Raw genomic sequence first — 22924 nt, forward strand, 5'->3', positions numbered from 1 at the left:
AACGCGAGAATGACAAAAGATTGTTGACAATAATGAGGTCAACGACACAGATAATCTACATAACCAACTTTGTTGACATCCAAATACTTTCTTTTGCATAAAAATGAAAACCATTCGTCAATAATTTTTTTTCAAAGACGCAATAATGATTGGAAAAAATTCTACAATTTATTCAAATTTACTTGTAAGTGATTTGCTTTTATTTGTATTTGATTAATTAATCGATTCTAATATTTAAATGGCTTCCGGCCAAGTTCGTTGACCCGAGAAGTTTTTTTTTCTTTTTCGTGATTCTATCACGCCTGGGGTGATAACTACCCCCTTTTTCGTTGGCTAAAAGATCTCGGCCTATTACCTTTTTCTCAGAATTTGGCCATTTACACCTACCGAGTTGTCAAAGCCGGGCTCTCAGTAGAAACAGTGTGAGGTCAGTGACCCGTTGATCTTGGTAGCGTCAAGTGATTGTCATCACGTCGTCGTCGTGTTCGTCAACTTTGATTATTTCTCTGATTTTTGTGGCTTTTTCGTCGTCGTTCTCAACTCGTTTTAATCTCCACTTGCCTTTCGGACTCTCGCATTTGTGGACGTGAAGGATTGTTCTGGTCAATCATCGCGCGGTCAGCTCACAGTCAGATCTGGATTCTTATTTTATCGTTTTTTATTCGTCCACTGCCATTCGTTTTTTAACTGAAGCCAAGGCGATCCTTAGCGATTTGGAGCGGGATCGTGCTTTTGACTTCTGGCTCGGCCGACTCGCGGGTAAGTTTGGAGCCGATGTGCTCATCTAGTTTTTATATAGATCACATTACTAATGCGAACGGAAACGTGAGTTGACGGGTGGGTTTGATTGAGTGCCCTGGGTGAATCATTTGATCGTTATTTGTGGATTGTGTTGCTATAAGGATGAACCAGACAGCTGAGGAATGTAAAGATCCATTTCCACCATCATCAGCCGGCCACCGCCTAAGCTTGACTGATTTGTTCTGCACGGAGCCGTTTCCGCCGCCATCTCCGACTGCTGTCAGTGCTGCTGTCGCCGCAGCTGCTGCTGCTGCTTCCGGTTTGGAAGGATTTCGATTCACCCAGTCGCCTAAGAGTCTCCTCGTCAGCTCGACCAATCCTTTCTATGCCGACTTGCTGGCCGACGAGTCCTACCTACTGGCCCAGCCTTACTTGCACGATCAGTTCCAGTGGAAACACAGTCTGCAGCCGAAATATCGAGTCAACGACTACCTTTCCTACCATCCCAATGTAAGTTTCCAACGCTAGATGGAGTCATCCGTCGAAGACTAGGAATAAAATCAATCGATTGAAAATTCATTTGTTTTTCTTGAATAAGAATTTTGATTTTGAATTGTTTACTTGGTTCATCAGGTAACCTCGGTCATGCGATCGGAACTGATTAGTTGGCTGGGCAAGGTGAACCGTCAATTCGGCTACGACATTGAGACTTTCCTGCTAGCCATCAACTTTGTTGACCGATTTCTGGCCGTCTCTATGGTGTCGACCGATAGCTTGCAGCTCCTTGGATTAGCCGCTATCCTGGTGGCCGCCAAGAAGGTTCGATTTCCGACTAAATGTTTTTTTCTTTTGAGAATTAACGAATGATTACTTGCTGTGACCGTGAAGGAGGAACCCAGTCCGCCGGAAATTGACGAATTGGTGGGTCTCAGCGGATACTCTTATTCCGCGCAACTCATCCGCGAAATGGAGATTTGCCTGCTGAAAAAACTCGAGTGAGTCCTGGCGTAAATAATTTAAACATTTTCAATTCAAAAAAATGTAGCCAACTAAAAATCGATATTCTCATCCAGTTTTCATTTGTGCGCACCAACGGCTTCGTATTTTTTCGAGTACTACATGACGTTCACGCGGGAGCACAACGCTGATATTCGGTGAGTCTTTAAATCATTTAAAATGAACGCAACTAACATTTTCTGTTTGAACATCAGCGGCGTCCGTGAAGTGTTCCACCAGTTATTAGAACACAGTTTGGTGCACTACGAGTTGATCCATTATCCGCCGTCGACGGTGGCGGCCGCAGCGCTTTGCTTGGCCCAGCGTTTCTTGCCTAATGTGTTGCCCGTCGAGCCGATTTATTGGTTGGTCGAACTATTCAGCGGCAGCACGGAATTGGGCGATATCCAGCGCTGTTACGTTGACATGACCCTGTGGCACCACACTTGGCGTCAGCAATCCATCTACTTTGCTCGCATTGCTTCCTCGGCTGCAGCCGCCGCTGCCCAGTCATCGGTCGCCACGTCCACCCATTCGACGTCACTTGTGGGTGACGTTTTTGCACCAGTGGCGTACGACCTGTTTGGGTCTGTCGATTTTTGCAAACAATTTGCCGATTTTTCCATCACTCCGCACTGAATCGTTCTATTTGATTAGACTACGGTTACGTCAAATTTAGAGATTTATTAATAGCTATATATTTACAAATTCTATTTACACCTGCACCTTTTCTTTCCAATACCTAGTCACGTTTTCTTGTTTCTATAATAGTCTATTTATTTTTCATTCCAAAGTGCATTAGTTTTTTCCTTGCAGGTTCTATTGAAGATGATACTGTTTGTAATGAATTCATAATTCGTGATATACCCTATTTCCTAATTGTATTTGCATGCTTTTCCTTCATTTTTTTCCTACTATTTTCAATAAATATTTTTTTTTTCTTTTCACTTAAACAAAATGATAGTTACATCAGTTAAATTTTTTATAAATTTTTCGGAGACTCGTTTTTTTTTAAGATTTAAACTGTGATCACGTAGCCAACACACTATTCTTTAGCTTGTCGTGTTCACGTCATTCCTTTTTTGGCCATTTAAAATTGGAATTTCTTCACGAAAAAGAGTTCTAAAACTTTCACTCTAGATGCTGTAAACATGCAATAATATTTAAGAAAGTTTATAGAAATATGGGCAATGAACCATTTCATCTGAAATGCAAAAAAAAAGAGAAGTTGAATGTCCTCTGTCAGTGAAACCGAACCACGGAACCAGTTTTGGCAGTTTCATTCACGTTTTTCCACCCCAATATCATTTGGGTTGAGGGGAAGGGGCCTTCCCTGCGATCGGGAAGTCTGGAAAGCGACATGAAATCAACATTGAATCATTTACAATATTACATTTGCAAAATTGCTGCACACCTACGTTCAATATACCCAATAAAGCGTACCGTTATACCAGCAGTTTACATAGCTATAGGCTATAAAGATGCTGAATAAATTTGCAACAATCAATTAAATCGATTTTTCTTGAAATTCTTGGTATGATATCACTGACCTAGTGTCCTAGTCCCGGAGGGAAATAGTAGTGTAACGTCCCATCACCAGAGGGCGGAAAACAGTTTTTCATGAGAGTAGGCGAGAATCTCGATAGTGAAAAGTACGCGTAACTGCTCGGATATAAAAATACCGGCGTCCGACGTTATATTCGTTATTCACATAGTGATTACTATCGGAAAATCTATAGATCTGACCGTTGGAAGAAGGGGTCATTGTTTAGAGGTGACGACCAAAAGTTGTTCTACTATCACCTGTTGTGTTGTTAATACTAGCTATCCATGCCCTACTTAAACGTTGCACTCAACGAGCAGCTTTCATTTGATCTTTACTTTTCTTAGGGATATGATGAGTCTTATTGCTAAAATACGGTACGTTTTTGCCGTGGTGGTCATCACCGGATCTGCACCAAATTATTTTCTGCTGTGGTTCCTATGGCGAGGTATTTCATTGTTTTTGCCCCAATGGAAGTATCAGGATGGTGATGACTTCCTTTACTCAATGTACCAAAGGATGGTGATCTTCTTTTTTGAACACTGCACTGGTCAAAAGGTAATATAATTTATATTTTCCTATTCAAACAATAGTTGAGTTTAATGCTAAAAATTCCTTTATGAAGGTTTATTTCAGTGGAGATGTTGATAGCATATTTAGCAAGAAAGAAAATGTTCTCTATTTAGGTAACCATCAGTCTACAGGTAATAACAAATAGCTCAAATCACCAAGTATTAAATGTGCATAATGTCAAATACTAATATTTCCAGTTGATTGGATTGTGTGTAACATGGTTGCAATCAGACAAGGAAGCATAGGTCATCTCAGATATGTCATGAAAGATACTCTTCAAGCACTGCCACTCTATGGACATTACTTCTATCAACATGGTTGCATTTATGTGAAACGTGGGGATTTTAAGCAAAAAAAGATGGAATCTGCATTAGAGTATTTAAGAGATCCAAAAATCAAGGTAAAAACTCCAAAACTAATTTATATTTTCAAAGTTTAATTGTTTCAAATTAGCAAAACTTTAGATTTCATTTAGTTGAGTTATGAGAATGAATTCACTAATTCTTTCATTCACTAATCAGTCATGGACAGTGATATTTCCTGAAGGAACTTGCTTTGCTCCAAATGAATACGATCTGATAAAGAAGTCAAACAAGGCAGCTGACGCCAACGGGCTCAAACCACTCGTTAATCATTTGACCCCTCGGTACAGAGGTTCCTTCCTCGCTCTTGCGAAATTACGGAGTAATTTGGACGCAATTTATGATGTAACTTGCGTCTATTCTGGATCATTCAATGAAAAGAAAGAAAGAACTCCAGCACCAGAACTCATTGGTAAAAACATTTTAACTTTAGCTAATCCAGTAACACAATTTAAATATGCTATAACAAAATATTCAACACAATGTAGATTTTCTCCTCGGCAAAAATCGAGAAATGTATATTCACGTGAAGCGTATTCCTATTGAGGATGTTCCTGAAGATGAAGCTCTTTTCAAAACCTGGATGCATAATTTGTTCATTGTAAAAGATGAGTAAGTATATTCTTTTGTTTTAAATTTATTTTGTTTTTGCTCCGCTTCTCATGCAAGATTTTTTTTTTTTTTTTCTGTAGAATTGTGTCGCGGTTTTACGAACACGGATACTTTGAAAAGGGTGCACAACTAAGAACCATCGAGAATCACCATGCTCTTCCTTATGCCGCTACTGTTCCAAGTTTCTTGTTCTTCATTTCAACATTTTTGCCTCTAATTTTCTTCCCTGGACTGAGACTTCTATGGGTGCAGAGTATCTTGATATTCACTGTATTTGGATACTTGGTACTTGCTATCAAATCTGTTTGTTAAATCTAAAACATATGACGCTGTCCTCTTCCACAAACGAACCGCCAATATTTCTGCCAGAATTCTATTCACGCTATTTTTGCGTGGTTTGTTTCACATCGTGTAACTGGTTCGGAAAGATATCGTGGGGACAAGTACTAATAGTGACGTCAAGTTTCGCTCATATAGCTATAAACTATGTTTATGTTGCGCTGTGTAAACAATCTGCGTGTAACCGTGAGTTCACCGAGAAAAGATATCTATAGCTGATACATTTGAAAATGTTTTCGTCAAATAGAAATAATTATGACAATTGGTAATACATAATACTCCTGTTCTTTCGACAATTTAAAGTCATACAAATCGAGTTGAACGCTTTGAAAGTTCATGCCAAAGAATATGACTAGGAAAAGGGGCGCTGATAGATAGGGTCCAAGAAAGAAAGAAATGCAGGCCATTGCTGTATGAAGGGGTTACTGGTTAAAAGGAAAGCACTTCTTACAATTAAAATACACGACAATCATTTGACAAAACTGAGCCTCCATGGTCACTTTCTTAAATATTTCCGCAAATTGTATAATCTCAGTGGTTCAAATTGTAGATGTTACGGGAACATCAGCAGATCCGTTGCTGGATCAATCATTGACCTCTCGGTACGGCACTTCAGACGTGATATTGAAGTCTTCTAAGAAATGATGAAGAAATTCAAAAGTAGGCCGTTTGTCAGGTTCAGCTTCCCAGCATGAGATTATAAGACGATAAAGAGCATCTGGTAAAGGATTATTGACAGGCTTTGGCATTCGGTAGCCCTTTTCGACATTTTCAATAACTTCTCGGTTGTGCATCCCAGGATACGGAACCTTTAATAGAAAATAGGAAAAATAAGATACTGTAAGATGCCACGACAATCAAAGCAGATAAAACAAACCTGTCCGTAAGTGAAGAGCTCCATGAGTAGTACGCCAAAAGACCACACATCAGATTTAATGGAGAATCTGCCACATAGAGCTGCTTCTGGAGCAGTCCATTTAACAGGAAATCGGGTTCCAGCAGTAGGGCAATATTCGTTGTCTTTAATCAGCCGCGCCAAACCAAAATCACAGATTTTGGCCACGCAACCGTCACTCACCAACACGTTACGTGCCGCCAAATCCCGATGAATGAGTTGTCTTGACTCCAGATAAGACATTCCACTTGCAACCTACAACAAATAAATTTGCATCCAATATAGATTTTCCACCAATCAATCAGTTATTTTTTTAGAAAGCATCTAACCTGTGCTGCTATGTACACAAGCTCCATAAAAATCAAGGCCTTTCCTTCATCGCGACGTAGCAAATCGAGCAGAGAACCTTTGTTCATATATTCTGTCACGATGAAGATGGGTTCCTCTTTCGAACAAACGGCATAGAGTGCAACCAGGTTCGGGTGGCGAAACTTTTTCATGATCGAAGCCTCCTGAAGGAAATCGGACGATGACATGTTACCGGCTTTCACAGTCTTGATGGCAACATCGTAGCAGTGGCGCCATTTTCCTATACGATAATTTTCGAAGAAGTTACAACGTACCGTTTTTTTTTTTCGTGCATGTTCTACTCATTAAACTTACCATACCACACCTCGCCAAAGTTACCACTGCCAAGCTTACGAATAAATTCCAGCTCTGCGCGGTCAATCTCCCACTTATCTCGAGTCTGAGGTGACAAATCCCAAATGGTTGGACGAAGTTTTGGGCACGCGACCGTAAGAGTATGACACAAACCGTTGGCTTCACCTTAAAAATGAAAATAAAACCTATATTATTTGATGCCATTCACGAACTTTAATACATGAATGCATACGCATATAAGAAGACACTAATTCCGGAAGCGAAGTGAATGTCTGCCGTGTTGTGACGTAATATCCACCTTGATCGAGGCATTTGATTTTGTAATGTTTTATATGCGGCCCTCTCTCTTCTTCGTAGTCCCGCATAGTCAAGGAAAAGCCACCGGGAATGTGCTCGGCAAAGCGGATTAAAAAGGCTCCTCTCGGCAGTTCTTGGCTCAGTAATAGTTTTTCGGCTTCTTTGCGGCCGATATGACCGAAAAACCAACTAAAAATTTGATAAAAATTATTTTAAATCAATGTAACAATCAAATATTTAAATTACTCATAGCTCTCCACTGATTGTTCCAATGCAACAAAGTTTCGCGGAACATATCCCACTTTGTTGGAGGCAGAATGTTCGGCTTTCCACCAATCAGAATCACTGGCAATATATATATTAATGTTAGTATAAAAAACATAATGTTTACAAATCATCACAAGAAAGCTTGATGCATACCTATCATCCAGCAATTCCATCCTATCCCCTTTCCTAAAGCTCATATCAGAAATTTCTCTAGCATTGTAGTCATAAAGAGCAATCAACATTCTAGGGGCACCTATCATTCCTAGATTTGAAATAATTCATTATAAAAACAATGTAATAAAAAAAAACAAAAAAAAATAGTCAAATCAACAAACCATTTGGAGTTTCTAATCTGGCTGAGTTTGTTTGTGGTCGCATTGGACTTTGTGTAGGATGGCGAATAATGTCTTGACTAGGAATTAGTCTAGAAGATGCACCTCCAGGATATTGAATATCAATCCTAGGATTGGATGGTAATCCAATATCTCCATTCCCAGACACTAAAAGAAAAACGATCATTATTTATATTTCATAAATTAGACCTACACAAATTTTAGCACAAACCTTTCCTCCCATCTGCTTTCCTGTAATTTGGTTCCTGCACAGGAACTTTGTTACAGCAACGATTACCCATTTTTAACTGAAACACTCTTGAGGCAAACTTGATTTCATATGAACAGAATGTAAAAAGAGCAAGAAACCACCATCGTATTTTTATACACAAAATGTAGCAAAACTCAACCAATCATGGAGATTGAAGGAAGCACAGTTAAAAATATATAAAGATAAAGTTTGGCCAATAATTTCAGAAAATAAAAAACGACACATTAAAAGGGAATTCCATTCAAATCGGGCAACTTGTATGCCTCCCAGAGAGAAGCCAACAAGGGCAGCGATCCTAATTCTGCTAGCTTAATAACGGCTCAATGATGGTTAGAGCCATTAGCACTCCACTAACACAACAGATTAAAAATAGATTTTTTTTTTATGGAATCCGATTCGTTATCGCGAACGAGCGAACAATAAATAATACATCAACTTATAAATGTTTCTGGATTTCTACACTTGAGAGCTGTCATTCCACTCTGGAGTGTGACGACGAGCCAATGGCGCAAGTGTTAATCCTGACATCTGACGACAGTTTCATAGGCTTACAGAGGAGCGTTTTTCCTCGTCTTTGTTCAAGAAAAAAAGCCAACGATTTATCGCGAGTCTAGTAGTAATGAAACCAAACCAATGCTTGTACAGTAAGTAAAAAAACATGGCATCGCTATTTACATGTTGAAAATTCTTATCTTCTACCGAGGTATTACGACTAAAAGTGGTAATGAAACCTGGGTCGACTCCCAGCCGTTTGTTCCATTGATTCTCGGTTCAAAAAACCTTTTAGATATAGTAAATTGATAAAGCTACGAGAAACTGAACAGAAGGCGGTAGTATCAATTAAACCAGCAACCGGAAACACTTAAGCGGGATACGGTCATTAAAAACGAAGTAAATAATCTTTGGTAAAAAGAGGAAGCGGAAATGATTAATAATTGAGATAACGGCGTGTATTAAGACAAAAAGAAGAGGGAACACAAGAGCTTCGACCGCAAAAAAAAAACTGTGGCATTCAATAGTACAAATTGGTTTTGTGTTTGGATCTCCTGATCCCATGACGTCTTCTGTTGCTTGCTGCTTGCTGGATATTAATATATAATTCTTGGTAGGTCTTTTTTTACTTTCACTTCTTATCCAGCTTGTGTTACACGCCTTGTGGTGCAGCCGAAGGTAAGACCATCGCCGGCATCTGCAAATCTCTTGGCCGATCTTCTAAGCGTTCATACTCGACGAACATTTCCTTGGCGACCTTACGCCAATTATTAGGATCGAAGCAGTAATAGGTGCCTCTCTCATACGTCCCGGTTTTCTCCATGAGTGGCATACCGGGTACTCGAGTGATCCACAATCTCTCCTCCTAAAATTCAACACAAAAAGTAATATTTATAAATATGGTATCGAAAAAAAAGAGAGAAACAACAAAGTTATACTTTATGATAGCGCCAGTCCCTGTTGTAGAGTTCGAGAGAGGCAGCAAGTTGCATCGTGTCTCCAACATTGGTATAAAAGAGATAAAAGAGTAGGTCCTCTTGATATCGATTAAGTTTCACTGGGGCAAGTTTGTCGCGTATAACGGCATTGGTCAGGTACTCAGGTGGGACATGAAAGTCTATATCCTGCGGCCGACAGGGATTCTCAGCCCACGGACCACCGAAGTTGTTGTACAATGGTTCCGGTGAATTAAGATTTAAACCTAATGTCGTTAAGTCAGATCCGAGGGCTAAAGAGACCAGATTAGAATCGGATTCTGCCACTCGAATAAATGTCAAGAGGCCCGCCATTCCAAACTGATCTGCTACCATGTTACTAGGTATGTTCGTCACCTGTTCCATCAAATGATTAATGTAAGCGCGCATGGATTTATTAACCACGACAGTATCCTACCTTCCCATCGGCACTAATTTGAAGTCCACGTTTACTGTGGTTTAAGTTGGTGTTACTGACGGATGACGACGAAGTGGACGTGTTAGATACTTTGCTCGTCTCAGCACCGCTTCCAGTTGATGTGTTGTTGTCATTGTTCTGCGTACCCGGGAGAGCAGGAAAATCCTCATTACTCATTGTAAATTCCGTCGTTTCTGACGCAGGCGTTTTAATAATTCCCACTAATTGTTTCAGGATTAAAAAAAAATCAAAATTAACAACCGTATTAAATTGTTATATTGTACAAAAAAAATCGGCCTACCATAGTTAGATCTCCCTGTTAGCGACGAACTACCACCGTTCTCGTTTGGGCCCATAGATCTATTAGTCAGACTTGGAAATTCAGATAAATCCAGTGAAGGTGGTGCTAAACTGCCATCCATTCCTGCAAAACAACCAAATAAAACAAAAATACCACAGCTAAAGTTAGTACAGGAACAATATTTATGGTGGAAAATCACAAACCTAGTGGCATACCAAATGGCATTTGCAATCCTTGTACTCCTTGTGACTGTGTTCCTTGTCCATGTGCTAATCCTTGAAACGCTCCTCTCACCCCAGCAAGCCCAGCTTGTCCTAGTCCTGAAGGTGCTGATGCAGGTAGGTTGAAGTAAGAACCACCAATCATGGATTGTCCATAGCCCCCTATGGAAGGCCTCTTATCTCCAACTGCTCTTTGGCCAAGTACTCCTATTCTCTGATTGTTACCCATTTGGGGTAAGACATTCCCACCACTACGATTGGGGGAAGTTAGCTGTCCACTGGTGGTTGGACCTACACAAGTTCAAAAATTAGATTTAAACAGATGACAAATAAAAAAACTCTTGATACCTGAAACTGGTAAATTTCTAGGAGGCTGCTGTATTGACAAATGACTCATTCCTGGTAGGTAAATTGATTCAAAGTTTGTTGTAGAACCTATTGGAAGCAGAACAGTAACCAGATTTATTACCTATGCTTGAGGTTTGCTGACCATACAGTGATGAGCCAAACGCAGGTTGGCTTGGAGATGGTGAACTCATTTCTGTAAACCCACATCATCCAATCATTTAAAATTTGCTATAACAACACTCTATTACTTAAAGTTTGGCTACACTGAGATTTAATAAAGGGAACTGTCAAACTTTCTACACCAGTAACTCTATTGTTAGACGTCGGAATGATGGCGCGACGTACGTACGAAAAATTTCCAAACCAATAAATCCAGCCTATATTATTGTAAACTCTTACCTGATTTGATTCAAACTACGGTATTTATCCTTTTATCCAATAATAATTGATTCATAACAAGCTAGTATTCCAGTGTAGAAATGCTCCAGTTTTTCTCTCTAACTCTGAAAGCTGCTGGGCAAGCGCTGTTGTCTAGTCGGTAAAATCATGCCTATCCATGACTACGGAATCGAGAAAAAGAGAAATATTTTAGGAAAGTTGTTGCGTTTTGCTTGAAATCAACGCAAATAGTAACAATAATAAAGGGATCTTTACTAATATGTAAAAGAAAAACTAGACTTGTAAAGTTTAAAAACGGTGCTAGTGCCAGCGTGCGTGCGTGTAAATCACAACACGGACCACTTTTTGCGTGTTAATATAATAATGAAGCATGTACACTTTAGTTTTTCTGCAAATAATCCCAGCTGTCCTTGTACAGCTAAAATATCTATTTTCAAAATATATCTTGCAACAAAGTTTTATATTAAACAACTTGATTCTTGAAACAGCTCATTTCCCATGTTTTCTTAAATATTTACAGATATTGAGTTAAATTTCTGAAGCAATTATAACTTTTAACAAAATATATATTTTTTCAAATGAATATTGCTTACTTTCCAAGCATCTGGCAACTTGACAATAAATTTAATTAAATCAAAATTTTAAACCTGTATTAAACTGGCCATCATGTATACAAGCAGAAATCATTTCCTATAATGACGGGACCCAATTTAGCAAAAAGTTCGATGTACAGTTTTCCATCGTGTCAAAAATTTACTTAGATAAAGGCTACCAACATTGATTATATAGTGTTTAAGGAACGAAAGCTCGTGCAATTTGCTCAATTCTCTGTCGACACATAGGGCAATTCCTCTGTAACACGTGCTGATTATTAATAAGCATCATACAATCGGCACAAAGACAAACGTGACCACAAGGGAGAACAATGACTTCACGATTCCTAACAAGGCATACAACGCAGCGCTGCCAATCCGGTAGATCATCATTCTCTTCAGTTGAACGACGTGATTCGCATAGATCGCGAAGAATGTCGTCTTCTTCTCGTGCGTGACGCCGGCCGTAACGGATTTTAAACCACTTGCGGATCATGAGGGAACCAAGTACCATACCAACACCACCAAAAAAGAATAGACTCCACTTGCAAACGCTGACAAGAGTTTCATAGGTGCTTAGCAATGCGCTATAAGGTAACGTAGAGAGAATAAACGGTAAAGCTCGATCAGAATTGCTGGGCGATCTCAATTGCATAGTGCCATCGCCGTTTATCACTAATTCCCCGACAGCTGTCATTAAGGAGCCGTCAATAACCATTTCTTCAATTTCTTGAGTTCCTTTGAGTTGAACACCAGCTACCTTTAAAAGTATTGCACAAATTATTACTTATTCTATTTATTTTTCTATTACTTGAATTCACTTACCCATCCGCCAAACCAACCAGATAGCGAGAAAGCCGCCGGAGTAAATTCGTCTCTGACAATGGACATATCAATCCGATCAGCGCTTAGTCCTTCTATAACTTGAACCAATGGTTGTTTATTAGTTTTTTGAGCTTCTTGTGATTTTAGACCCCATGGAATTTCATGTTGAATGTTCTTAACAATTCTTTCTTCATCAACCCTATATTGATGAAAAAAATGACATGACATAAAGGCAAGAATTTTAGATTAATCTATAGCCTTTATCAAATTCAACATTACCAAAATCTTGACCCATTCCGAACAGTAGCAACCTCTTTAGTTATAATTTTGTGAATTACTCCAGTGCTCTTTAAATCCCCACTTTTCAGCAACCTAGATTTGTCCACTGGCTCCACTATTCCTCTCAGACAAACATATCTACATTCATTATTAGGGCCTTCTGTTGCAGCTGATGATGATTTGGTTCTTGACCATTGAAACCAGCTCCTGGGTCGATTTTTCGGAGCTGACAATTGACTAAGTTGAGATATTTCAACTTGTTCTGCTTCCTAGTACACATTTGACAACAATAACACATTATTTATGTAACATAACAGAATAATTATTAACTTGAAAATACACTGGAACATGCATCTACACTGTTGTCTAGCCTGTGTTTGGTAAAATGGCAAATGTTCCTCTGTGATTGGGACAAGATAAGCAAGGGCTAATATTAACATTGAATTACCTTAAGTGCCTGAATATAGGCTGTGCATGACTCATAAGATTTATATAAAAATCCTAAAATAACGACGTCCAAACCAAGAGAAATACCCTCTAGAACAAGTTCGAAATCAATTTCCATTTCTTTAAATCGCCTCTAGCCCTGGCATAACTGTTCCTGTGTAAAATAAAAAAGGTAAATAACCTGGACAAACTACACTTCAGCCATCTATGAGTGGAGATGTAAACTCAGTAAATAATACGCGTCGGTTTTTATAAAAAAACCGCAATTTCCCTCATCGCGGATGAACACCATCGCTCCTCTAACGGCACCTCACCGTGCGACCAAAGACACGAAACTTCTCGGCTACAACATCCCAAAAGTAAAAATTTTAAAATTCAAATTGTTTCATTACATTCAGAATTATTTTGCGATAGCGCCACGGATACCTGCCTCCTTCAGAATTCGCCGCCATCGTCCAGCCCATCATTGAAACGTGCGATTTGGACGCCATCTGCGAAAATCCTCCTGCTTATGTTTATTAAACTTTTGAATAATTAAAATTCACGATCAAATGTTTTCATCCAGTCGTCCTATGACAATAAAATGTATACCAACATTTTTTGAATGTTTCTTTGCCGATTTGAAATTTGAATTGTTGAATGAATTGTTTTCTGCCCGATTTGAACGGGGCTCAGGTTACTCGTCACAAAATAAATTCTCATACATCAGATAGTGATGGGAAAAATTTAATTGATAGTTATTTATTTTTCTGTTAATAATTCAATGTCTAGTGTGGTTTTGCTGCATGTACCAAATGAGACATAATCAAGATACAAGTTCTGCTGAATTTTATCAACGACCGGATGAATAGACCCTGAAATATTTGATACCCGGCAGACATTCAAATTTTCCACAATTTTTTGAACAACAAAAAATATACAAGGACAAGCTCATGTATCACGATCAGCAAACGCAATTAAAACAAGAATGTTCACTCCCCGGATTTTCTCCATTATGGATGAGCATACCTATAAGGTAAATTATTAAAATACTATTTACATACGGACTTTCCAATAGACTTTTCTCTCCATTGCAGTCGCAGATTTCGACCAGTCCTAGGCTATCCACCGTCCAATCCACTTCTATATGTTGCGACAGACCTTAGCCATCAGCAGCCGAGTGATTCGTGTGAAAACAAACAGTGGCTTTTATCTTTTGACCGTTGACCTCTCTTCTTGCGGTGGGGAGATATCAACAATTCCATTTGTGGATCGAAATGGCTATTATTATTCATTATGCAACGGCTTATTCGTTTCTCCTCTTGGTGATGACCTGTTTATTTTTTATTCAATCGGTGAGTGCCTACAACATTCTCATTGTATCGCCAATCACGACGCCGAGCCACACCAACATCTTGAAACCGTTGGTGATGGCTCTAGCCGATGAACGCGGTCACTCCGTCACCTATTGGAATGGATTGAAACCTCCGTCGACGTTCAACTCGACCACAAACAATTTGCGCGTTCTACACTCGCCGAATCTGGCCGAAATCAACAGCGATCACCAAATCGGATTCAACGATCGCAACAGCGCGTTCCGCCTCTTTTTCGACATTCCTAAAAGGATGAAAATGTATTGCACGGCCGTTTATCAAGATCCTGTTTTCCATCAGCTGATGAACAACACGATGAGAGAGCGATACGATCTGATCGTCATCGAAGGAGTTTTCAATGAATGTTCTTTGTTACTCGCTCAAGCTCTAGACTTGCCATTTATTTACTTCAACTGTTTTTTACCTCCGCCTTGGCTGTTGGACGCCATTGGCTCGCCGTTGGCCTCAGACTATTTCCCTCATCCCGGGTTGAGTTACACAGACGAAATGAACATCTGGCAGAGAACATTCAACTTGTTAACCGGCGTTTTTGTTGTCTACTTTCATCGGTGGTATGTCATGTCGACGGTCGATCGAGTCGCTGCCAATGTCCTCGGAATGGAAAACCTCACATCAGTCCTGGAAATTGAAAATCGCTATTTGAGTATGTTGATGACCAACACGCATTTCAGCATCAATTATGAATATCCAACACCTCCAGCTGTCGTCCAAGTTGGTGGATTGCATTGCGTTCCTTCTAAACCTTTGCCGGAAGAATTGCAATCGTTTGTTAATGGGTCCGGTGACGATGGATTTATCATCGTCAGTTTCGGTTCCATTTTGAAAAATGCCGACGTTCCTGACGGCATCCGACGTCTATTTCTCTCAACGTTCGCTCGATTGACTCAAAGAGTCATTTTCAAATGGGAAGATGACAGTAAAATGAAAGATGATGATTACATTCCTCCCAATGTCAAACTCATGTCTTGGATGCCGCAACAAGATTTACTGGGTCATCCGAAAATTCGTTTGTTCATCACCCATTGCGGATTAAATAGTAAACAAGAGGCCGTCTATAATGGCGTTCCGTTTATCGCACTGCCAGTTTTTGCAGACCAGCCGATCAATGCCCAAAAAGCTCACGACGATGGGTACGCCATTCGACTCGACTGGGATAATTTAACGGAAGAAATTCTCTACGATGCCATTCAGCGAATTCTTTTCGATCCGAGGTCCATCACAGAATTTGTTAAAATAAATAACTTTCCTATTTCTAGAGAAAAGGCCTTAAAGTTTGTTTGATTTGCATAATAGATATGCCCGGAGGATGAAACAGGTTTCGGCTTTGATGCGTGACCAGATAGAGAGTCCAATGGACAGGGCCATCTATTGGATAGAATACGTCATCCGGCATGAAGGAGCTCCTCATTTGCGTAGCGCGTCTCGAAAACTTTCTCTACACCAACGCGGATTCATGGACGTGATACTCGTCGTTTTATTCACGAGTTTAATCGTGGCCTACGTGACTATTCAATTCGGCTATCGCTCTTTGTCCTTTCTCGGCAGAAATCGTCGTGGAATAATGCAGACGAAGACAGCCGTTTCTAATACCAAAAAAGATGATTGATTATGAAATTCAAAAATGGTTGAACCTCATATAAAAATTGTACCTTAATCACGTTAAAGTCGTCTATTATTATACGAATATTCTTCTATGTTAACTATGTTTAGAATAATAATACGTGGGATGTCATGCTCGAATGCAAATTCTTTCAGCCGCTCTAACATAACGCTACGCCAGCAAAGGCAATATTATCACAGGTATTTATCGAATAAGGAATATAAATATTAATGTACTTTATAAACTTTTTAGCTACTATTAAATAATTCACTCGTAAATTGTGTTCACGAAGTTTTAAATAAGACTCAATAAAAAAACCTAATGGACGTATAGTAATGACATCACTTGTCATATTTTCGTAATAGTTGACATTTTTTATCCATTTCAGTTTCACCATTTCTTTGATTCCCCTTTTTGTATAATGCGTATATATTATATCATGTTTTTATCTGCAACAAAAATCAGAAAGATAACGGTTCTTTATTATGATGATAATAATGCACAAATTTAGCTAATGACATTAGGCCTATATATCACTCTCAAAGTCAGATTCCGGCTGATGGACTGGTGGTGGCTGGAAAGGTGAATGACTCATCACACTCATCACTCTCATAGACACTGAATGTACCGGGTAAGATGCCGGACTGCGTGGCCGGGTGTAGACAATAACTATGTAAGATTTAATGGTATGTAGCTAGGCGATTTCGTCGAGTAACTGACTTTGTCTGGCGCTGGGTAAAATTGTAAAATAAATCACCTTTAGTTCAACTGAAAGGAGGTGTGAAATCAAATTGAAAATAAACCGGAAGTAAATTTCATTGTCGAAGTCAAGTGATGAGATTCCAAATAAAGAGTTAACTTTGATTTACTCGAATAGGAAATTCCATTTGTATCCGTTTGTATCTGCGCTTTTTTTTTACCGTGAGCAGCTTTGTGAAGGTGAGCAGCTATAGGTTAATTCCATCGGAAGTGGCCGGAAGTTACAGAACTGTTCCGGTTGCTCGTAAATTGACGCTTCGGAATTGGGTCGGGAGTGGAGATTGTGGTGCCGGACTCTTTTTTCCAATATCTTCGAATTATTTATAACTGAAATTTTTTAAAATATTTTATTGTTGCATTCCTTTCTGTATTTTTCCTTATTTCGTATAATAACAATTATAATATTTTTAGTAATAGTAAGATTTAAACATATTACCAATCCCTATTTTAAAAATAGACAAATATACCGCGTAAAACTCAAGGACTTGAGCAAAGTAACGGAATCCCAAAGCTCAACAAAATGGCCGAAAGCGGCAAAAGACAATTAAAAGGGCGAAAAAGAACACCTCGCTAAAAAACCTATGAACGCCTCCCATTTTCCCTTTTGTTTTACTTTCAATTTTTTACGTCATTTCTATACAGAACCCCTCCCCCCTATTGCCGCGTGCCGTCCTTTTTCCCTTAACTTGGAGAGAAACGACGACGTTTTAGCGTCGCTGCTGTTCGTTTGCATCGTCTATTTAAAAAAAGAAATTTTTTTAAATTTTTTAAAATGATTTTGACATAACCTATAGTGAGCGAAAAGTTCTGCTTATCAAAATTTGTTTCGAACTTTACATTTTAAGTTGTATCGGTATAACTGTTTTGAACACATAGAGCCATGCGCAATTATGTAGTACTTTATTTCTTAAGGACGTAAAACTTCTGAATTTCAAAATTGACAAAAGGACGATTGGAAGCAGATTGACACGAATGACATATCTATACAATCAGAAACATGATAAGCATCGCCAGCGAAATAGATTTTAAATGAAGATGCAATCTGTATGAAGGTATCATAAAGTCTTCAAAGATAGAGAATGCAAATGTCAGTTTAACTTGGCATTTTTAATCCTAATGCTTGGCAATATTTATTACATACATGTTTTTTGAAAAACGCATTTATACCGATGGAACTCAGGTTGGTTTTCCCAAAGCGGAGATGTTTTGAACAATGAATGGCGGGGTCAGTTAGCAAAAGAGTTTCCTTTCCCTTTTCATCAATGCTGGAAACTCCTTGTAAGTCACAAACAAGCAAATATCCTTCCGTGACGTCATGAGTAAAATGTGAAAATGCGATGGCAACTTCTAGCCTCTTCTGACCATTTTCGTCCAATGTTTTAGGATCCAGAACAAAGTCCATATTGTTTGTGTACTTAACTAAGGTGAAACTTTTTCCACGGAATCTTTGCTCTGACGCCAAGTAACGTGGAATACGATCTTCTCCTTTGAAAATTCGAACAACTTTCGTCATTAAAAATTTCGTCTTGATGTTGGGGTTCTGTGTTGTTCTAACGAGTCTCCCGTTAAATTCAATTGCTAGTTTAGCAGCAACCGTCTGTACCTCTAGATCAGTGACGTAACGTTGGCGATCGAGTTCTTCCACTTTTGGCAGCGAAATAATCTCTTTGAATACAACATCGTCAACAATATCGGCGGACGCAGACGTCGATGAATTCTCATCCTTAGATACGGCCGGGTAATAGATTTTACCATAGTAGGCCAAACGAATAGATCCTTTGTCAAACGGATCTGGAGCGATTTGTAAGCGGAGTTTTTTAATCTTTTCTTGTAGTTTCATAAAAGATGTTATCTCTTGAATCGTTTCAGGTAATTCCAGTGTTAAAACGGTGCCGTTCTCTCGTGGAAGCCGTAACCAGTTTGGTTCCTTTTCATCCATAGTAAATTTCCTCACTGTTTTGTTGGCCAAACTAGGGGGGATGTCGGTGCGGTGGGTGACAGAAACCGATCGCATTACGCTTTCTATCACCGAATTGCAAATAGTCTGAGCTTTTGTGCTATCCATGGGCTCAATTCTTTGGCCATAGTACTTTTCAAAGACAGAAATCATCATGTCACATTCGTCATTGATGCGACCGAAGTAGTAATTCAGTTTCTTAGTACGCATTTCAAGGAAAATGTCCTGAATCGGACGATCACGGGGGTGGCCGTTTGGGTAGTCATCTCTATGACGGCCATCATGGAATTTATGCTTTCCATGTTTTCCATGGGGAGGTGCGTCTGCAAGATGAAAAATAATTCGGGTACCACTTGGCTGTGGCCAAGGAAGAGTCACCGCCTTATTTAATCCTCCTATTACATCTTCTGGGAAATCTCCCCCTCCTTTGGCGCAGATTGAAGCGACGAAGTCCTTGAATATGGAAACCGATTTGGTGAACTTGAGCGTTTCGAAATGATTCTCCCCTGTAAACAATTAAATTACAAGTTGATGATTCAAATATACTTGTATCGTACAAGATGTCTTAGAAAATGTCCTTGAGATAACGTACCGTCACACCAATCTTTGTATCCTGCAAATACATTTTAAAAATTCTAGTTATTTCAGAGTTCTATTTTTGTTAAAACTTGCGACTACTAACCAATAAAAGCTAGTCCTTCTATTTCACAGCCGCTTATTTGCACCAATCGGACGATTTCGGCAATTTGTTCTTTGACTCCCGAAATGTATTTAGACATGCTTCCAGTTGTATCCAACAGAAAGCAAATACAAATATTTTGAGTTCGACTTATAATATCTGCAACTCGATCCATGTTAATATTCGCTTTGCGAGTAACCGAGTTGATGATTTTTTCGTTGATCACCCTCGTTCCAGTAACGGGATTCAAAGCCATTTTCAAGTAGGCATTTACCAGTTCATCGTCACCATCTGCAATCGCCGAAAGAATGGAAGATTCGAGGCCGCTTTTCTTTACTTTACTTTTCCTCTCCAATCCAGCTTCCATTGCTGCAACGAGAGAAGCGTCAAGTAGCGTTTCTGAACCAAATTGGCCTTTAGCAGACATATTCTTGGGCTTGACAACATCGAGCTTTTTAGGTGTCGTTTTACAACTTGGACTCGTCTTATGCAAATGGGTTACCAACCCAGATTTTTCTTGAAATTTTTCTCTGCAAACGGAGCATTCAAAAGGCCTACGCGACGCCATAATCCTGAATTCCAATTTAGAAAAATTGAAGCATCGAACATTATTTGATAATGAAACGGAAAACCAAATTATTCTTATTATTACACCATTAAACTCATTATTAAATATTAAATACTGAAACTACACCATTCATGCAAGACCTTCCGCAAACGATAGATTTCTAAGATCGAACGTTTAGTGGCCAGCGGCTTTCAAATTTTCAAAAATACAAAGATAAAATCTATTGCACTCCAGAGTGCAATAGGCCTGACCAAATACAAAAGTATCTTTAATAACAAAACGTAAAATAATGATTTTTTAAATATGACAGAAAAAGGCAATTGATTACACGAAATTTTTAAGCACAATTTAATTATCAAAAAATTACAGAATAACTCACCACGACTTGCTCAACCGAACCTTCTGAGTTGAAGAAACCAAAACGTTTGGCAAATGAAATGAGAAAAAGGCGAGCGAATTCTAGGTCTGCTGATCCCAAGAACGCAATTAGTGAATGGTTTCTTAGAAAATAGGGTGGTAGCATTGGATGTTAAATCGAAATGATTTTTTTTCACTTTTTAGAAACGATAGAATCTCATAATCCAATACTCGCTTGAGTAGAAAATATTTCAAAGAAATTGTCTGCGTACTAAAATGTTATCTTGTAGCATTTTTCGTGCCTATTTATCTTTTTTTTTTAAATGGTCCATCACACGACAACAGTTGAGACTGAACTGAGTTGCCCAGACGTAGATTGTACAAAGCTAACATTTGTTGTCGATAAGTGAAAAACGACGTGGAAAGGGAAATTCGATACACACCCCAATATCCGTTACTTGCTGACTCAGAAATTGCTTAATTGTCATGGTAGACTGTTTGCCACAACTAAAAAATACAATACAACACCGATGACCTTTTGCAACTAACTTTTTTGCAACTTACAACTATTTCATCTTGTTCCTTCAGGAACATCTACAGACCTTTATTACTTTGCAATTTTTCTCCTTAAAAACAACGGTGTAATGATTAAAAATAAAACAGCATTTGGCGACGAATATTTTCTTGATAATGCCCTTTTTCGTAATCAAACAGAATGCAACCATAAAGGTTTATTTCCGGTTTCCAATTAAATTGCAATACAATTTACTGGGTAGTTTTCGAACTACCTTTCAACACTGTTTGTTGCTGGGAAGACTGAGGCTGTTGTAGAGCTTCAGATAAAAACAATTTACCCAGGGCTTGGCTACAGAAAAGTGATACTTGTTGGCAATGAGCTGCAATTTGGGCAGAGAGTACCATTGGTTCCAAACGTGGGGGCACTGGAATCGGCTTGAAAACCTTAGTCACATCTTCTTCGGGTAGAGCCGCTTCACCACGAGCCTGTCGAGCAGTGTTCTCCAAATTCTATGAAAATAAACAAGTACGTTTAATAAAACCACTCATGCATCAATTACAGTTTTATAATAATTCAATAAAAAGAACATACCCTTTTTTGAACATATTTCTGCTTCTCTTGTTGTTGCTTTACAACCTGACGTTGATAAATATTGAACTTGTTTGTATCTTGTAAAAGTTCATCGACATTATCTGTCAAGCTTCGCAGGTGCTTCTCAAGTACAGACCTATAATTGTCGTAAAAATAATTAATTTGGATGTTTAAGGGAATGTAGTTTAAAGAAATGTGTTCACATACGCAGTTCCAAGATCAAGATATTGAGATCCCTCATATGAAGGAACCATTTCACTAAGTTCACAAAGTAGAGCATTAACCAAATGGGAATTATGAATCACCAGTCGGATTTCCTATGGTTAATTAGAAGTGTTTATTAAAATTCTTTATATTAAAAAACAAAATCAATACCTGGTAAAGGCTTTCAAAGCTCAAGTGGTGAGTTTTAATGTTGTCAGCACCAAAATCATTATCTTTGTATAGGGCAACTGCCTGTGGGGTTAAGCGATAGGCTTTCAAATGCAAGAATCCTCTTTTTGTTTTCAATGGATCTATATAATAAACTCATTGAGAATATGTGATTTTAAAACAATATAATGGAAAGGGAATTTTTATACCATAGATTAGTACAACAGACTCTTCAATTGAAGTCTGATAAGTAAACTGAGACTCAAGGAACTGAGTAGAGAGAAAAGCTCCTTGCTGGGTACTCTGATACCATCCAACATGAAGATGATCCACATTGACTTTCCTCAGATGACGCATCATTTCCATTTGATAATCTTCTTCGTCAAAGTTTTCATCAAGATTCTTTGGAAATGGAAAGCAATTTGTCACTTCAAGTCGAGTATCAGCAACAAGCCCCAATAAAACACCTTGGGCCACATCCACTGCACTGCTTCCTTCTTCATGGCAATGCTTGATTATCTTGGCCACAACCTTGTTTAAACAACACAACATTAGAATCTGGCATGAAATTCCGAAGTCTTTAAGGGATCTTTTAACTTACCAAACCATCCACTTGAACCAAATCAATTGTGTTATCTACGTCAGGAACATTAGTTCTTCGATTTCGGTTCGCCATTTTTGTGACAGGCCAGGCCGGTTACTTGGCACTCGGAGATGAACTCATGGAGCATGGGCTACTGTAAATAGAGGGCGAGACTCTTCTCCCCATTGCCGTGGTAAAGCATGAGAAAAGTCGACGCCATCTAGTAATCAAGCCTCCTATTCTCCTAAGCTATTGTTAAAGTAACTACAATACAGTGTAAGATAATTAGACAGTTATGTCAGGGGCATAGAGATAAAAGCTGTTTCTATTTCTCTAGCTATTGATTTTTAAATTAAAAGTTAAGAATAAAATCCATTGTT

At 38.8% G+C, this 22924-nt stretch overlaps 6 protein-coding genes across 6 annotated transcripts; 3 read left to right on the forward strand and 3 right to left on the reverse strand.

Moving 5' to 3' along the window:
- The first annotated feature begins 355 nt into the window (after window positions 1-355).
- LOC124204275 (cyclin-O-like) lies at window positions 356-2690 on the forward strand. Its single transcript, XM_046601324.1, has 6 exons — window positions 356-759; window positions 903-1251; window positions 1375-1560; window positions 1630-1736; window positions 1815-1895; window positions 1953-2690. The coding sequence occupies exons 2-6, from the start codon at window positions 904-906 to the stop codon at window positions 2374-2376; spliced, it is 1146 nt and encodes a 381-aa protein (XP_046457280.1). The 5' UTR covers window positions 356-759; window position 903; the 3' UTR covers window positions 2377-2690.
- Window positions 2691-3334: 644 nt separating this feature from the next.
- On the forward strand, window positions 3335-5462 carry LOC124204780 (1-acyl-sn-glycerol-3-phosphate acyltransferase epsilon-like). Its single transcript, XM_046601988.1, has 7 exons — window positions 3335-3511; window positions 3628-3838; window positions 3906-3984; window positions 4051-4253; window positions 4375-4627; window positions 4704-4827; window positions 4908-5462. Exons 2-7 carry the CDS (start codon window positions 3632-3634, stop codon window positions 5137-5139), a joined length of 1098 nt encoding a protein of 365 aa, XP_046457944.1. The 5' UTR covers window positions 3335-3511; window positions 3628-3631; the 3' UTR covers window positions 5140-5462.
- On the reverse strand, window positions 5433-11184 carry LOC124204783. Its single transcript, XM_046601992.1, has 17 exons — window positions 11045-11184; window positions 10767-10838; window positions 10646-10696; window positions 10280-10588; window positions 10077-10199; window positions 9776-9996; window positions 9322-9714; window positions 9069-9248; window positions 7853-7886; window positions 7624-7788; window positions 7442-7550; window positions 7268-7366; window positions 6957-7210; window positions 6725-6889; window positions 6391-6650; window positions 6044-6316; window positions 5433-5975 (listed from the first exon to the last, which is right to left on the reverse strand). Exons 2-17 carry the CDS (start codon window positions 10834-10836, stop codon window positions 5751-5753), a joined length of 2931 nt encoding a protein of 976 aa, XP_046457948.1. The 5' UTR covers window positions 10837-10838; window positions 11045-11184; the 3' UTR covers window positions 5433-5750.
- A 493-nt stretch (window positions 11185-11677) lies between these two features.
- LOC124204777 (mitochondrial E3 ubiquitin protein ligase 1-like) lies at window positions 11678-13531 on the reverse strand. The gene is made up of 4 exons (XM_046601984.1): window positions 13190-13531; window positions 12742-13010; window positions 12463-12661; window positions 11678-12397 (listed from the first exon to the last, which is right to left on the reverse strand). The coding sequence occupies exons 1-4, from the start codon at window positions 13304-13306 to the stop codon at window positions 11837-11839; spliced, it is 1146 nt and encodes a 381-aa protein (XP_046457940.1). The 5' UTR covers window positions 13307-13531; the 3' UTR covers window positions 11678-11836.
- A 749-nt stretch (window positions 13532-14280) lies between these two features.
- Window positions 14281-16493, forward strand: LOC124204776 (UDP-glycosyltransferase UGT5-like). Its single transcript, XM_046601983.1, has 2 exons — window positions 14281-15772; window positions 15855-16493. The coding sequence occupies exons 1-2, from the start codon at window positions 14445-14447 to the stop codon at window positions 16165-16167; spliced, it is 1641 nt and encodes a 546-aa protein (XP_046457939.1). The 5' UTR covers window positions 14281-14444; the 3' UTR covers window positions 16168-16493.
- Window positions 16494-17740: 1247 nt separating this feature from the next.
- Window positions 17741-22720, reverse strand: LOC124204784 (alpha-protein kinase vwkA-like). Its single transcript, XM_046601993.1, has 9 exons — window positions 22563-22720; window positions 22171-22492; window positions 21965-22104; window positions 21797-21906; window positions 21590-21725; window positions 21270-21507; window positions 19560-19925; window positions 19470-19490; window positions 17741-19383 (listed from the first exon to the last, which is right to left on the reverse strand). Exons 1-9 carry the CDS (start codon window positions 22635-22637, stop codon window positions 18014-18016), a joined length of 2778 nt encoding a protein of 925 aa, XP_046457949.1. The 5' UTR covers window positions 22638-22720; the 3' UTR covers window positions 17741-18013.
- Window positions 22721-22924: the final 204 nt, after the last annotated feature.

This window comes from Daphnia pulex, chromosome 10, assembly GCF_021134715.1.
Source record: "Daphnia pulex isolate KAP4 chromosome 10, ASM2113471v1".
Classification (NCBI taxonomy): domain Eukaryota; kingdom Metazoa; phylum Arthropoda; class Branchiopoda; order Diplostraca; family Daphniidae; genus Daphnia; species Daphnia pulex.